The 15,475-nt window shown below is 39.9% G+C and overlaps 1 protein-coding gene across 1 annotated transcript in view; it reads right to left on the minus strand.

The window, feature by feature from the left end:
* The window catches only part of SSH2 (slingshot protein phosphatase 2), a 267,618-nt gene that overhangs the window by 41,406 nt on the left and 210,737 nt on the right, over positions 1 to 15,475 (minus strand). The window contains 4 exon segments of the mRNA XM_021067518.1: positions 1,354 to 1,548; positions 4,791 to 4,856; positions 5,644 to 5,712; positions 11,300 to 11,421. Coding sequence (XP_020923177.1) covers positions 1,354 to 1,548; positions 4,791 to 4,856; positions 5,644 to 5,712; positions 11,300 to 11,421 — 452 coding nt within the window.

A 15,475-nucleotide genomic window follows, 5' to 3' on the forward strand; every position in this document is an offset into this window, starting at 1 on the left:
CGTAGGCCAGCAGCTGTATCTCTGATTAGATCCCTAGCCTGGGAACCTCCATATGCTACAGGGGGAGCTCTAAAAAAAAAAAAAAAAAAAAAAAAAAAAAAAAAAAAAAGAGAGAGAGAGAGAGACAGAATATACATTTTTGAACCAAGTGAAACACCCATTCCTCTGATACCCATCAGCCAGACAAAAAGTATGAAGTCAGTGAAGTCAATAATATTGTCCAAGATTCTGAAATACTAATCCGTATTTTTTCAGTTACTGTGGAATCTTGAAAGGACTAGAGCTACCAGTACTAACTGGTTCTAGTATCAATAATACCTTATTGAAAAGAGCTTCTACTGTTTCTTTGTTCCACTCAGGCAAGTCTTGGAAACTTCACCTTTTCTAATAAAAAGCATTTATTATCTAAATTAAGCCTTTTTAAAAATCATCAACTGTTTGGTATCACTTTAGGAATCTAAAGGTGAAGGTTTGTAACATCATTTAGTAAGTAGCTACTCTGTACCTTGTTTTTTTTTTTTTTTTTTTTTTTTTTGAGGGCCACACCTGCGGCATATGGGGGTTCCCAGGCTAGGGGTCGAATGGGAGCTGTAGCCACCAGCCTACACCACAGACACAGCAACGCAGGATCCGACCTACGTCTGCAACCTACACCACAGCTCACAGCAATGCCGGATCGTTAACTCACTGAGAGAGGCCAGGGATGGAACCTGCAACCTCATGATTCCTAGTCAGATTCATTTCTGCTACACCACAAAAGGAACTCCTCAACCTAGGCATTCTTTTAAAATGACTGGAAACATCTTGTTTTCTTAAGTATTAGAAACATCCCTCTAAAAGCTCTATGTCTTCAAATGAGTGGAATCTGGATTTCCTGTCGTGACTCAGTGGAAACGAATCTCATTAGCATCCATGAGGACGCAGGTTCTATCCCTGGCCTTGCTCATTGGGTTAATGATCTAGCATTGCTGTGAGCTGTGGTGTAGGTCGCAGACACAGCTTGGAGCTGGCATTGCTGTGGCTGTGGGGCAGGCTGGCGGCTACAGCTCCGATTCGACCCCTAGCCTGGGAACCTCCATATGCTGCGGGTGAGGCCCTTTAAAAAAAAAAAAAAAGACAAATGAGTGGAATCTGCATTACTGGGATTCTATGGTATTGCTGTTCTTAACTATGGAGATGCCACTGTGCCCAGGAGTGAAACTCTTCAGGCTTCTGCACACAACATAAAGAACAGGGTTTTTTGTATGGCAGATGTAGTGCAGACAATGACTAATAGATTAGAAAGGAACATGAGGCTTGCTACCCTGAGAACACAACAGAGAGGGCTTCCGTGATCCTCAGTAAGTGACTTACATGTCTGTGAAGAGAGCTGGAGAGTCAGGCCGGTGGGACTGCACATCCTGCATAGCATTCCATTCGTTGACTGAGGACTGATCTGAGTTGATATGGCTCTCGTAATAACTCACCCAGGTGAGAAACAGGCTGCCAGGGTAGTAGTTATGCATTCTGGCCACTTCACAAGCCTTGTGTAAACTCTGTAGTGCAGACCTGAAAGATATACTGGGAAATGAGCACTGCAGAAATGTGGTGATATATCAAAAGGCCAATCCATGTGTACCCCAAACTCCTGCAATTTTTAAATTCTATTGAATTTGGAGAATCTGCTCCTTGGAATTCAAGAGTCTCTGATTATATTATCTATTCATTGTAATCAAATGGACACTTCTTGCTGAAAGATATGATGCATTATTAAGATGGGGGGTAGAGGGGAGCAGGAGAACTGATGGCCTACCAGTGAAAAACAGGTCTGGGAACCTATGGAGCTGACAGTCCTACAGTTGGAAGCGCGCTGTGGCTAGCATTACTAGAGAACTAAAGATCTACTTTGTTTACTACATAAAGATTTGTTTCTCTTGGCACAGAATCACATTAGCACATATGTTCCCTATGATTCTTAGAGGTTCCACAAAGATCATGAAGATAGATCACTGAAGTCTTGAAGACAAGTCCTTTAATGTCCAAGATGTACTGCTCTAATGATGTCTGTCCTTCTTGCTGCTTAGTCTCCCAGTTTCTTTACACCATTTATTCATACACTTGAGCTACTATCTAAGAGCTCTGGTTATATCCAGACTAATTAAATCTCTGACTCTGAACTCAGGAACTTGAGAAGGGTAAACAAAACTGAAAAGTACCTTTTTGGTTATACATTTGGGAAAAGCTAAAGCCAGAAATGCTAGGAAGTTAGTTACACAAGAGCAGGCATCTTTCTATGTTTCTGTTTACAGATATATCTCAAGTGCCTAAAAGAATGCCTTCTAGTTCAAAACTGGAGCACAGTTAAAATTTGTTGAATGAGATGTCCTATTAGCTATAAACTAATGTCTCTCTCCTAAGGGAAAAGGACTGTATGAGAGGATTCTGTGGTCAATCTATTTACATCTTCTTCTTAAAAATGACTTTTTGTTTTTTTCTTTGAGTGAGTGATCATGCTCATTTCAGAAAATTTAGGGACCTTATGTAAAAGGCAGAAACATCCTGTAATCCAATCACCCAGAAATAACCACTATTAAGGTTTTAGTATAGGTCCTTCCAGTCTGCTTGTTTATGCACAGATCTAAGATAAAGACATGACCATATTCTGTCTACCATTTAACTTGTTCTTTTGCTTTACACCTTGTCATCCACATCTTTCCATGTCAATAAATATTGAATGAGGTAATTTTTAATGGTTGCATAATATTAAGAAACATGGATATACTGTAATTTCACTGTACAGACATTTAAATTACTTTTTATTTTTTGCTATTATTAGAATACTGACATACATTCTTATAGTTAAAGATTTGCATATACCCTTGATTATTACCTTGGGACAAATTCTTAGAGAATTACTAGGTCAAAGGGCATACAAATGATAAGCCATATTGGCAAATCATTCTCCAGAAAGGTTGTTCCAGTTTATTTTCCTACCAATAAATATATGACAATGCTGTTCTGTGAGTCCTTGTCAACCCCATATAATGTAAATTTAAAAATAAATTCGCTACCAATTCGATGAGAAAAACATGCCAGTCCATTTTTATTAGGGGAACAGATTTTCCCTTTACAAAGTTGCAGAATCTTTTAAAATGCTTCTTTTTACTCAAAGTAAGGCAATTTCTTAGAGAATTCTTGGTGAATTTAAGTTTGGTTATGCAGATTCAAAGGTAAGGGCCAGCTTATGCAATGTGTAGGATATTCAATGCATGTTTTTCTTCATCCAGGAATCACATGCTTCAAAAGCATATGCCACAAGTGTCTGGTGCAAGTGCCCTAAAACACACTCAATGCAAAGCCACGTCGTACTTCAGCTTCATACAGGAAAGGGAGCCTGCAGTAAGTGGCTTCCTGTGAAGGAAACACCTGGTCTAAATGCCGCTTCGATCCATACATCACCATCTTTTTTTCCCCTGTGACTTTCAGTTCACTACTCCCCATGTGGCACACCAAAAAAAAAAAAAAAAAAAAAAAAAAAAAGAAAGAAAAAAAAAAGAAAATCAAAGCTTGAATCACTTAAATCCTCGCTATCTTAAGAATTGACAATTTTGTATTCCTCTCCAAAATATAACTGAGAACACTGCATTTATAGGACTTAAGCTGTGGTTTTACTTGGTTTGTTTTTAAACTGAACATCAGTTAAAAGGGGTCATAAATTTTCTAGGAGAAATACATCTGTGAAATATGCCCTAAATCTAAAAATCTGGTTTAAACACATGAGCTGAAACTGTGTCCTACCTCAATCACTGTATGAAGTGGTAAGACTGTTAACTGTTCAGTCGACTCTGTTTTAGGTCCCCCACACACTGGAAGCCTATCAATCCTGTTACTCAGGGGCAAATATCTCCCTAGAGTATTTTTCAAGCTCCTTCATTGCTTGTTTGGTTTGCCTTCTGCCCATTCTGCTGCTTATGGGGACTTCCACTACAGAAGAGGCAACTGAATGAGGAACTGAAATTCAAATCCCTGACTGGGGGAATGCCTCCGAATCTAGAGTCACAGACAGCATTCCTGCTTATACTGGATTATTTTTCTAGATAATCTAGAACAAGAGAATAAGAGTCTTTTCTGTCTAAGCATAAGAGCTACTCTCAGGCTGTTATGTAACCTCTCCAAAACTTCAGTTTTCTCATCCTTAATAGGACCCTAATAATACTATTTTGGGGAGCTGGTGTGATGATTAGATGTAATCCATGTAAAGCACCAGGCTCAGTTTCTGACACATATAGTAACACCAATGTGTCAGTGCACCAGCTGATGGTTATTAACAACTACAGTGTTTTTTCTAGGCTTGATTTGCATTACATAAATAGTCTTGCAAACAGTTGCCAGCAATTTAAATGGAAACTTACAGATACATAAAGCAACTCCATCAACGCTATTCCTGATTACCTGAAGAAATTGAAAGCTAACACATAGTCTTGTGATGTTTCAGACTTGGCTCTAGACTGCTACTAACTAACTCAATCAGTGTGTCCCTATAACGCTCAGTTCCAACTGGCTATCTGATCCATTAAATATCTTTCGGAGTCTAAGAACACCTCTGAATTTCACTTGTTCACCAATGCCCAAGGCCTTCCACTGTGAAAATCTGCAAACTGAATTTCTAGGTTGTCTTTAACTATGGCCACACAAACAGATCATATAGAATTTTCATAAAGAATTATTCCATTTCAAATACTACTTCTCACAAAATATTATTCCAGTACCATGTTAAAAAAGTTTCATAGAGATAGTAAAAGTCCTCTTACCACATTGCCTGCACAGATACTGGTTTGAATATATGAACTCTGTTATCTGTTGATACGCTGAACCCACTAAGGAAAAGAGAATGAGACAAACATCCAGATATAAGAGTAGGTTATTTCAGTTGTTGAGCTTTCAACATTGTTTCCCAGGCTAGCAACTGCTGGCTCAGTAGAAGGTACCATCAGGCACTCTGTGTAGGAGTTAACCAGAGCACAGGACCTGATTGAAAAGCTTCAACAAAATGTCTGACTTTTATCTACCAAGCGCAATGAATGGACTCCCACACTGGAGTCAGGGAATCACACACAGTTTCCCAATTGTAGCTATGGACAAAATGTTCTGCTGTATATTTCTACTTGGAAGTCTTGTGGGTTCTTAGCAAAACTGACTCTGGTTTTACAAACTAGAGCAAATATCTTGGTCTCTTGGGGACACATTCTAGAAACACCAGGAGGTGGGGGTGGAGGGTCACTGGGAAGGAACTGGCACAGGAATGGGTTTATACTGTAGGCTGACAGCTGGCAGAGGCAGCAAGAGGTTATTTGAAACAGAACATATCATCCTCTGGGAGAGCGTTGCAACAGTCTCACATGCTCAGATGAAAGAGTGAGCCAATGAACTAGTTCTTCTCTGGATTCTTACCACAGTTGGCCTAGAAGGACAGAAGTGAGAGGCTCTGGCAAGTTATCCTTTTACTCTACTTTACAAAACAGGAGTTTAAAAGGACTCAGTGAGCTGCTGACATGACAGTTCAGTTGGGTACAATGGGCCTCCCATTCAGCTGAATGAATGGGCACTAAGATGGAACCCCACCCCTTGGCTTTCTGTAGAAGAATAAAAAGGGAAAGCTCTTACCCATCACCGTCCAAGTGAATTAGGGTGTCACTCCAGAGAGGCAGGACTAAGCCCATGGTACAAGTGCTACTGCAAGATAAGAAGTAGTCCATAAGTTACTTTCTGTTATTCTAGGAGCAGTTCTTTGTTTATTAACTCTTTCACCACAAAATATAAGTCCCTAAGCTCTGAATTCTGGCATAAGTGTTAGAGTGGAGAAACTGTTATCATATTACTATTTATCCAACATATGTGCCCAGGAGCTGTTTAAACAGGTGTTAGTTAGGTCCGTATATAGTTAATAAAGAAAACTTGTTGACTGAGCTTCCTGAATTACGATAGTGGAAATGGCCACTGTCTTAAAAAAAAAAAAAAAAAAAGACAAAAAACCCAGGTAATTGCTGATTTGCAATTGGCAGGTCTCAGCCCAAGGCCACAGCACCCACTTCAATTCCAAGAATCATTTCTAATGCCAAGAACTATTGCTGGTTACTGAAGACCTCTGAATATGTGATTTGCTTGATTCTAATTCTGAGGTTTACATAGATTTCTTGAATACCAGAACACACTCAATAGTCTAAAAGGGAAAAGTAATTGTTAATGGTTTGTAAACAAGTTGAGAGAGACAAAACAGACATATTACAGCTTAAATAAATAAAAAAGTGCTTGATGACTTTGCATTGAAACAACACTGCTGAAATGCAGCGTGAACAGGAATGTCAACAACCAACAAACGGGTAGCTCTATGGTATGTTTAACTACTATTTAAATCATACTCTAGCCCAGGGAGGAAAATAGCTTTAAGTTAATGAAACAGGTTGGGATAGGAAGCCATGGTCCCTGAAATGTGTTATCACACCACTTCTCTGGACAACTGTACTCTACCTTAGACCTCTGCCACTTTCTCTACTTAAGGCTGCCGTAAAGCATTTTCCCCCTCCATCCCGTCTCCTGAAGGTTCCTATACCCTCTCTCTGCCAATATATCTAGAAAATCAGCGTGGTATAGTAGAAAGAACCCTGGATGTGGGAGGTGGGACAGCGAAGGATGGTTAAGAGCTCAGGCTCTGGAGTCAGATGGGCTCTGGAAGCTGGACTCTGGCATAAACTGTTTAATTTTAGGCAGAATATTTAATTGCTTTGTGCTCCAGTTTCCTCATCTGTAAAACTGGGATAAAAACACCCTTTTTATTGGATTGTTCTAAAGATTAAATTAGATAACACACCAAAAAAAGGTGTACAACAATGCCTAAGATAGAATAATAATTACCATTTACTGAGGTCAAAGACCTAGATTTGTTCTCTTTCAATATTTCAATTTTTTTTTTTTTTTTGGCTGCACTCCCAGAATATGGAAGATCCCAGGCTGAGCTGCAGCTTACACCCCAGCTGCAGCAACACTGGATCTTTATTTTTTTGATTTTTATTTATTTTTTGTCTTTTTGCCGTTTCTTGGGCCGCTCCTGCGGCATATGGGGGTTCCTAGGCTAGGGGTCGAATCGGAGCTGTAGCCACCAGCCTACGCCAGAGCCACAGCAACGAGGGATCCGAGCCGCGTCTGCGACCCACACCACAGCTCATGGCAACGCCGGATCGTTAACCCACTGAGCAAGGGCAGGGACCAAACCCGCAACCCCATGGTTCCTAGTCGGATTCGTTAACCACTGCGCCACGACGGGAACCCCCAACGCTGGATCTTTAACCCACTGCACAGGGCCCGGGATCCAACCCGTGCCTCAGCAATGACCAGAGCTACTGCAGAGACAACGATGGATCCTGAACCCCTGCACCACAGTGGGAACTCCAATTATTTCAACTCTTTTTGACAGGTTATTTAACCTCTCTTAACCTTAATTTCTTCATCTTAAAATTCAGATAAAAAAACCTAACCCTCATAGGGTTATCATAAGAATTTTTTTTTTTTTTTTGTCTTTTTGCCTTTTCTAGGGCCACTCCCCTCGGCATATGGAGGTTCCCAGGCTAGGGGTCTAACCGGAGCTATAGCCACTGGGCTGGCTACACCACATCCACAGCAACTCAGGATCTGAGCTGCATCTGTGACCTACACCACAGCTCATGGCAACACCGGATCCTTAACCCACTGAGCAAGGGCAGGGATTGAACCGGCAACCTCATGGTTCCTAGTCGGATTCGTTAACCACTGCACAATGGGAACTCCAAGAATTTAAAATATTTAAAGTGAAATAATACATATGAATGTACTGTAAAGCAAATGTTGACTATGAATCTGTGATGGGTACTCAATACAATGGAAAGTGCTTTTGGCAGGGTAGTGGGGACATTATGTAAAAGCATTACTATCAACAAGGGGAATATCAAGCTCCCTCTCCTGGGGCCACTGCAGGGCTAACAATGAAGGCCATTCCTAGGTGGGCTGTGTTTAATGCTTTGCACTGTACTTGCCAGCTTGTGTTAACTCACCACTCCACTAGTGTTTCCAGAGCTCAGAAGACTCAAACCAAGATTGGAACAGCTTATACACACTGTAACCTTGGGCCTGAACTCCTAAAAAGTTATCATGCCAGGCCTAGGAGGGAGGAAGAAAGCCCCACCACTGTTTTTGTTGAATAAATGAGGTGAGTGCAAGGAAAACCTGTTTTGAAAATAAATGGCTTCCCAAGGTGGAGTGAATTATTTTTAGAGTAGTAATAGTTGTTGTTGTTGTTAGCGAGTGCTTTGCCAGGTCCTAGCAACAAGTATAATTTGCGTATAAACATGAAGGGTTGATAGCTTAGTGACAAATTAAAAATTAAGTAACCACAGAAGATACAAAAGGCCCAAAACAGTGTGATCTACGAGCCTGTGACCAGATGTGAGTTAAACTTTAGACAAGTGACAATGATATGCAGGAAAACATCACATTTTCAGTTTATATTCTGGTCGGAAGCTTTTTTTTTTTTGCTAAGAAGCTTTTTCACACAGCAGGAAGGAGAGGCCTGAATTAGGCACACCTAGAATTTTTATATAGTTTACCTTGAGTCTCAAGAGACCTTCTCCACTGAAGTATAGTTATTTATTCTAACAGATATTCAGACATTAAAAAAAATATTTATCAAGTGCCTCTATGTACCAGACATTTTGAAGTGTTGGGGGTACAAAGAAAAACTATAAAACAACACCATAAAGCTCTACGACTTTATAACTTGAAATATGTATCCAATGCAATTTGGAAACCAAAGTTATATTGTATATTAAAAATTTTATTGCTTAAAAATAACAATGTGAACTGTAAATAGGCTAAATAAACTGGCTGTAAAATGTCCTGAGAATTACTTGGGAAGAGTATATCATAAACAATTTAGATTCTACTTTGGTTTAATATTGTTTTGAAACATTATATGATACATATTCCTTCACACAGCAATTGAGATCGAGATGATACTAGATGACCTGAGTCTTCTGAGGTGGGCAGCGTTTCTCTTACTGTCCAAGCTTATTCCAACAGAGGGTGTAGGGGAATTTATTATCAAACAAGATGAAAACTAGTTTCTATACCTTTTCTTATCACATTTTGTCTTCCATAAATGAAAATTTTCTTCCGTTCATTAGATATGATTAGGCAGGACTATTACTAAAGATGGATGCAGTTTACTGAGGATAAATTACTGGGCACTGACATTAAGATTTATGATTTTTGGGAACGTTTAAGGACAAAGTCAAAGAGAGACAAGATTAGACATCTGATTCTCACTCTGGGTCAGGAGAAGCTGAAGTTGTTGCCTTCTCTCTCTAGGGCAAGGCTCAAGTGAAGCTTCCATGCAGCTCCAGTTCCTGTTCTATGGGATGTTCACAGGAGAAGTCAGGGAGAACAACACAAAGGAAATAAAATGGACAGCAGTAATGTCTACTTGAACCTTCTGCAGTGATGGAAATGTTCTATAAACGTACTGTCCAAAAGGGAAACCACAAGCCCACACACAGCTAGAGTAAGTGAAGTGTGGCTAGTTGTGCCTAAGGAACTGAAATTTTAATTTGAATTAATTTTAACTTATTTAAGTAGTTATAATGTGATTAGTGGCTATTGTATAGGACAGTACCTATCTAGAGAAGAAAAACTCAAATCAGGAGGAGGACGAGGTAGCACAGAGTCCTGCCCAGACCCAAAGGTGGTGACTTCTCAGGGTGACCATGGGGAGGAATTAAAAAACAAAACAAAACAAAAACAAACCCAAATCAGACATCTTAAAATATTAGTAAATGTAGGCAAGGTAGGTGCTCTTACAGAATAAGTGCTTACTGCAAGATGTGTTGCTCAGTCAACACCAGAGGTTAAAACCACGCAGGAGAAAAAGCTTCCTAAATGTGGTTTACAAACCTATGTAATCTCAGAGCATACAATTAAAGGCTGCGAGTGGTATACACGGTAACAACACTTGGTCTTGTGATCTCCATGAACCACAAATCATTTTCAGGTTGACTGCTATGTACAAGCAAGCTAAGGTAAACACTAGTTTGGGAATCTTTCTAGTGACAACGCGGTTTTATTTTTTTTTCCCCTTCCAACATTAAGACAATGAGAATCATTCCCAGTCTCTTCTCTTTGTGCCTAAATTCTCCCAGGGCTGGGTCACACCCTGAGCTACTCCACAATTACTCTCTAGTCCTCAACCAGGAAGTCAATGCTTTGAGACATCTGGCAGGATTTCCTGAGGCTTATTATCTACAGTGCAAAGATCTGCTTAGCAGCCACATTCCACAGTCTTCCCAGGGTTTCTTCAGAAAAAGTGGGAAAATAAAAGGGAAAGCAACAAGCCTTAGGGGCACAAAAAAGGCAGGTTCTGTGTGATGAGTGACACCTTTAATCTTAGGATGCAAAGTGCTGCTAAAGCCAAAGGTAAATGATTATAAAAGGTTCTGTTTTGAGTTTGAAAAACCATTTCCCCCTCTTTTTAACTCAGAAGAAAAAATGAAGTGTAACATTTGACAGAAGCAAGGTGTAAGGCCATGGATAAATATGAGACTGGAATTATAGTGGGCTCTTGGAGTTCCTGTTGTGGCTCAATGGAAATGAATCTGACTATATCCCTGAGGATGTAGGTTCAATCCCCGGCCTCACTCAGTGGGTTAAGGATCCAGCATTGCCATGAGCTGTGTTGTAGGTAAAAGATCTGGCTCAGATTTGGCGTTGCTGTGGTTGTAGTGTAGGCCAGAGGCTACAGCTCTGATTCGACCCCCACCCAGTTTGGGAACCTTCATATGCTTGGGTATGGCCCTAAAAAGACAAAATAAATAACTAAATAAATAAAGTGTCCTTTCTTTGAACCCTGGACCCACTGGAACACCACCACCAAGGGTTTGTAACCCAGAATGATCAAAGTGAATCATTACTGCTTAAAATAAAGTGGACTACAAAGAAAAGCCAGCTTCCCCACCCCCTCACCCCCAGAGATATAAGTTTAAAGCATTTGCTTTATATTATTACTACCTAAAGGTAAGAAGAAGGAATAGTAGTAAATTAGGAATACACACCAAAGGCATCCACTAAACATTTTTGTCTCTCAAGACTGTATGGCTAAGATACTTTTGATGTTCTCCAGTTTTATGCACCGAACTTTTAGAACAGAACTGCATAAGATGTTTTTGTGATAACTCAAAAGGCAACCGGAATATGTTACTTAAAAAGAGATTTTCTCATTCTCCCTTTTGTGGTACCATACCTGTCATTAGAGGAGAAATCCATTCCTAGGACGATGCTTTCTTCGGTGTCTTGTCTACCATTAGTTGAAACCACTACCATATAGCGTGTTCGATTCTGGTAGGTGCTTTCTAGTCTTACAGCCTAGAGATTAACAGACAGTAAGAAATTTAGATCGGTTTAGATCATTCAACCCTTTTTATGTTAGCATCTTAAAGCATACTCAAGGAGACAGAAGAGCCAGTAGTTAGGAGACCTAAATTCAAATCCCAGCTCATGTATTAACTATGAAACCTTCAATAAGTTACTTACTTAATATCTGTTCTGTTGGGCTGTAAAAACTATATGAAATTGAGCAGGTAAATACAATGCTTGGCATATACTAATGCTCAATGCTTGCTATTAGCATAATTAATAATAATAATAATTACCAGGGCATATTCTGAAGTGGAACGTAACATATATGAATTTAAGCATCTGACTCACAGAACCAAGTTCCACCAACAATTATAATAAAATGCAAAGTTTAATATCTAAGAGGAATATACTCTATTGAATTCTTACAGATTATACACTATAGGATTTTCTTCTTTGGTTTCAAATACCAGAAGTTTATATGATTTTTGTCAAAAACTTTACTTATTGCTTATTTATATTTTATTTTTTTCATGGTAAAGATTGTTTATGGTGGCAGTTAGTACAAGTCAACAGATACTGATCTCCAAAGGAGAACTCAGTTATTTATCAGATCACTGGTCCACAGAGAGCTGAATGGAATAGAACCAACTGACCCTGGGGAGGATAAACTGAAGTCAAACCTGCTTCCTGGGAAATGAAGCCACAGCCAGCTGATATAGACGGCAACCAACTCTAAGAATCATGGTGGCACTATACAGGAGGGCACCTGCTACTCCACCCTTTAGATGCAGTGGAATTCTATTAGACTCTAGAAATAGCTTTTGTTTCTATGGAACTTTATTTTCAAACTGGCTGTGTGAAGGAGGACTTACTGTCTTCTGGGCAATCTGACACAGAACCAGCAGGGTCCGCAGTAACTTGGCTCAGTTATGGCCCACCGACCACAATCTATCTTATTATTATTATTTTTTTTGGCCATGCCTGCGGCATAAAGAAGTTCCCAGACCAAGGATCAAACCCATGTCATAGTAGTAATCCAAGCCACAGCAGTGACACCACTGAGTCTTAACCTAGGCTACCAGGAAACTCATATCTATTGCTTATTTATGATATTTTAACAGGTCCTTTAGAAAAATCTCATGCACATAGTCTTAGGTGATATTAAGGATTTACTGTTAGTGCGAAAATGGCACTACGGTCATGCTTTTTCTTTTTCTTTTTTTGGGGGTGGGGGCTTTTGTCTTTTAGGGCATACCTGCGGCAGGCATATGGAGGTTCCCAGGCTAGGGCTAGAGGTTGAATCAGAGCTACAGCTGCCGGCCTATGCCAGGGCCACAGCGATGTGGGATCTGAGCCTTGTCTGCGACCTACACCACAGCTCATGGCAATGCCGGATCCTTAACCCATTGAGTGAGGCTAGGGATGGATACTAGTTGGGTTATTTAACCACTGAGCCATGACAGGAACTCCATGCTTTTTTCTCAAGTATCTGGAGTAAGATGACATGGTGTCCCAGTTTTACTTTAAAATATTCCAACAATGGGAACCAACCAAGATGCTCTCTGTAGGTGAAAGGATGAACTGCGGTATATCCAGTTATTGGAATATTATTCAGTGCTAAAAAGAAATGAGCTATCAAGCCATGAAGAGACATGAAGGAATCTTTTTTTTTTTGTCTTTTTAGGGCTGTACCCAAGGCATATGGAAGTTCTCAGGCTAGGGGTCGAATCGGAGCTGTAGCCACTGGCCTACACTACAGCAACCTCAATGCCAGGTCTAAGACGTGTCTGCGACCAAAGCCTCAGTTCACAGCAATGCTGGATCCTTAACCCACTGAGCAAGGCCAGGGACCCAATCTGTGTCCTCATGGATACCAGCTGGGTTTGTTATCACTGAGCCACAACAGGAACTCTGACATGAATTAAACTTAAATGCATATTACCAAGTGGAAGAAACCAATGGCAAAAGATAGATACGGTATGATTCCAACTCTATGACATTCTGAAAAAGGCAAAACTATGGAGTCAGGAAAAAGATCAGTAGCTGCCAGTGGTTAGGGGAGCACCAAGGATTTTTAGGGCAGTGAAATAACCCTGTATGATACTAAAGTGTAGATACATGTCATTACATTATTTGTCAAAACCCAGAAAATGTACAACACCCAAGAATGAACCCTGATGTAAACTATGGACTATGAATAATAATGATGTGCCAGTGTAGGTCCATCAGTTATAACAAATGTTCAACGCTTGTGGGGGAGGCTGTGCATTAGTGGAATAGAGGGTATATGGGAAATCTCTGTACCTTCTGCTCAATATTACTGTGAACATAAAACTGCTCTAAAAAATAAACTCTATTAAAAAATGTGCTAAGAAGGTAGATTTTCTGTTAAGTGTCAGCAGCAGCAGCAGGAGGGGCAAGGAGGAGGGTTGCAGGAAACTTTCACAGGTAATGAATATGTTTATGGTACAGGTGGTGGTGGTGGTTTCATGGGTACATACTTTATCTACAAACTCAGTAAGTTGTGTATATTAAGTAGCACAACTTTTTCTATGTCAATCATACCTCAACAGAGTGGTTTTAGAAAGTTCCAACAAGAATAAAAGGGGGATAGAGTAAAGGAACATGGAAAAATGCTGATAGTTATTAAAGATGGGTAATGGGTTTATGTGGATATGTTTTCTACTTTACATGTTCAGGAATTTTCTTAATAAGAAAGCTCAAAAAGCTACTTTACAAATCTTAAAAATAAAGTAAAATAGCTTATGGTCAATATTCATTCATATATTTACTGCATGTCTACAGTGTATATGTTTGGAGCAGCTATGAGGATTCAAATGATGGATGAGAGAGAGATGATTCTCATCCTCAAGACTACTCCTTTTTTTAAATCTATTAATAAAAACCCAGGTAAATGTGCACTGGAGGCAATTTCCTCTGTATAAAATACTCCCCCACCCCTATTCCTTATCTCAGAAGAGAAACCGTTCCAATCCCTTCAACTGGCTCAAGACACTTGTCACAATTCTGATGGAATTTCTATTTGGAATTCTTTCAGTGCTGCTCTTGGAGTCTCCTTCTCCTTAACTCTATCACTATTCCCAAAGTGGCCAGGCAAAGAGAAGAAGAGACATTGTTACATAGGTCAAAAGACCCATTCAGCAAGGTGGAGGTGAGACTCTCCTGGCTATTTTTGCCTCTATTCTGATACTCCTAGGAAAAGCTACTTCTAACGTGAATAGCAGAAGTGGCTACATCAAAGGCTGTTTCTAATAAAAGCTGATTCATCAAGAATGTAATGCCCCCTATTCTGACTCCAAGCACATAAGAGAGCTGTTCCGCTGACTTTTATGTTCCATGAAGTAATAATAGAGCATTTCAAAACAAATTCACTTGCGAGAAGCTAAGAGGATCTAATGTTTAAACACATGAAGGTCTAGCCCTGGTGGGCTGGGACCAAGTGAGCATTATGCACACAGAACTATGGACAGTAGTAAATGCAATGAGGAAGACTGGGAGACTCTCTGATTCTAGAAAGACTCCACAAAATAATAAACTAAATAGAAATCTGGTGCAGGTAAATGAGAATTTCTTAAAAACAAGATCTCCGGTACTAGTGCACATCTACACTTGGGCTTGCTTTGGCAAGGTCTGAACTAACTGTTTAGTTTCCTGAATCCCTATGGTAGAGGTCTTTTATCCTGTCAAAGCTCTGAGAATTTCTGGCACAGCTCATGTACAGATGGCATGGGAACAACTGAATTGTGCTCCTGATTATTTATCTACAACTTCTACACCAACTAGGGGTGATGATCAGCTATGCTGAAGCTGATAAAAGAAAAACTAAATAAATAAACCTCCATAAATATTATACAAATTATGCAAGTTATCAGGCCAAGTTAGCACATGGGCAGCAAGTTTCTTTGTCATATTCAGATAAAACATTAGTTGTCTTTTTAGGGCCGTACCCGAGGCACATGGAGGTTCCCAGGCTAGGGGTCAAATCGGAGCTGTAGCTGCTGGCCTATACCACAGCCACAACAACGTGGAATCCGAGCTG

Source organism: Sus scrofa, chromosome 12 (genome assembly GCF_000003025.6).
Source record: "Sus scrofa isolate TJ Tabasco breed Duroc chromosome 12, Sscrofa11.1, whole genome shotgun sequence".
NCBI classification, from domain to species: Eukaryota; Metazoa; Chordata; class Mammalia; order Artiodactyla; family Suidae; genus Sus; species Sus scrofa.